This window comes from Montipora capricornis, chromosome 10 (assembly GCF_036669925.1).
Source record: "Montipora capricornis isolate CH-2021 chromosome 10, ASM3666992v2, whole genome shotgun sequence".
In the NCBI taxonomy this organism is placed as follows: Eukaryota; Metazoa; Cnidaria; class Anthozoa; order Scleractinia; family Acroporidae; genus Montipora; species Montipora capricornis.
In genome coordinates, this window is record NC_090892.1 from 14,756,126 (window position 1) to 14,758,021 (window position 1,896).

Below are 1,896 nucleotides of genomic sequence, written 5' to 3' on the forward strand. Positions count from 1 at the left end.
CTGGACCATCTCTGTATTTGCTTAAGGAATCAAGAGCACTAGAAAAAATAAAATTCATATAACAGCAAGTCTTACACACAAAACAAGTGCAAATACAATGTAATAACATCAAAAAAAGTGATGCTCTTTGGATAGTAAAATATTATGATGCACTGAAAAGAAGCCTTAAGTTAATATGGTCCGGTATTACATGTAACTTCATCTCTATCATCTGCAATCAACCAAAAAAAGGTTGCAAGCAATTTGTCTGTAACACTAACTTTCTGAGATCCCTTATGCCCATTTGGTGATGGTATGGGAGCCTACGTAACTGGAATATGAACCCTGACTGCCCCACTAGACTCATTTTCATTTTCTTACCATGGTACAGTGAGGTTACCACCACGAAGGTGTCCTTGACGAGGGAGGATTAGAGTGGAGAACCTGTCCTAAAGTCTATAGCCAGCCTTTTAGGACTGAATTGGTGTAGTAGAAGACTCTCATTTGTTATCACCACAGAAGGATATTTTACAAATTTATTAATCTCTACTTTTTAATGACTACCAGCCACTATCTTGGACACTTTGCAAATACAATGTACGTTCCATGTTCTAAATGCCTTGAGCAGAAATTTACAGGTATAATTTGAGAAAAAAAAAAGGACACAGTGTTCACTGGATAAATGAAAGTATGCTTTATGTTCTCTTTGTAATCAAACCTTTTAATCCTCTTATGTGTCACATCATTTGCCAATTTAACAAGTTTGAATGGCCCCTCATCATCAAATGACAGGCTGTCAGCTGTTTCATTAAATGCTACTGTAACAGCAGTCTGAGTGACATGACTGACAATTCCTGAAGCAATGTCGCTTGCATTTTGAACTGCATTTAACCAGCCTAGTCCCACTATATCTCCTGTGAAATACAAGTTCAATGATGATTAAAAGATACATGTAAGTAAAGAAGAAAACGAAGAGGGTGTAAACTGCAGGTTGAAAGATAGGGTTGCAGGTCATTGTTTCACCATACTGTAGCTTAAAAAACCCAAATCTTTACTAACTCTAACATTATGCACTTATCAGCAGCCTCCTTGGGGGGTGGGGGGGGTGGCCCGGGGAACCCCCAGCATTTGCACAACGACGTTTACAAATCCCCGCAACCATAGAACAATATTTCTCGACAAAAAAGTTTCCTATACAGTGGTTTCAGATGAACCTTGAAGTCACAAAGTGCAGATCAAAAATAATATATCATCATGGTCATTAATTCGTTCAATGCCTCCACATCAACTTTTTCCCATTCAATTTTCGCCATATCATTGGCGAAACACTATGAAGTCCTTGTCAACCAAGAATAACACTTTTTGCTTCCATGATGCTGTTCATCAAGGGAAAAGTAAGCCTCTTCGAGAATACTGTTAATTTGACAAATTACCAGGCGTCAGAGAATGTGAAGGAAGCTTTCCATCAGGGTTCGTCGTCTTTCTAAGTTCAAAGGTGAGAAGATGTCTTCCATATAATCCAGTTTTCCGACTTCGAATACGAAGTTTTAAAAGACAGACACCTCTTCTTTGTAGTTCCTTTGGACTTATGTTTTCCTGAAGAGATTTTGTTTCCTCTATTTCGGTTTTTCTTTCTAAATTCAGAAGACATATCGTTCTCTTCACAAACTGAGAGACGTCAGCTTCCATGCTGGGTCATCACATTTTGTCGTAAATGACGACTGGACTACTCATCATCTAGCACTGGGCAAAGGAAATGCAGGCTCGGGCAATATCGCTACAAGGTCCTGCTCGGTCCTGCTATGATTGTGGATACAGCTTACCTGCAAAGAGTGGCTTGCACAGTCACCGTACACAGTTAGAGTATGAAGCTGTTTTCTTATCAAAAATGATATTGGGTGTGCATCGTCCATTATT

At 39.0% G+C, this 1,896-nt stretch overlaps 1 protein-coding gene across 1 annotated transcript in view; it reads right to left on the reverse strand.

The window, feature by feature from the left end:
* The window catches only part of LOC138020024 (DNA-binding protein SMUBP-2-like), a 16,622-nt gene extending 14,931 nt beyond the window's left edge, over window positions 1–1,691 (reverse strand). The window contains exons 1-3 of the mRNA XM_068867014.1: window positions 1,413–1,691; window positions 698–893; window positions 1–38 (exon numbers count right to left, since the gene is read on the reverse strand). The exon at window positions 1–38 is cut by the window's left edge and continues 254 nt beyond it. Coding sequence (XP_068723115.1) covers window positions 1–38; window positions 698–893; window positions 1,413–1,668 — 490 coding nt within the window. The 5' untranslated portion in view covers window positions 1,669–1,691. The remainder of the gene's footprint in view (window positions 39–697; window positions 894–1,412) is intronic.
* Between the last annotated feature and the right edge of the window lie 205 nt (window positions 1,692–1,896).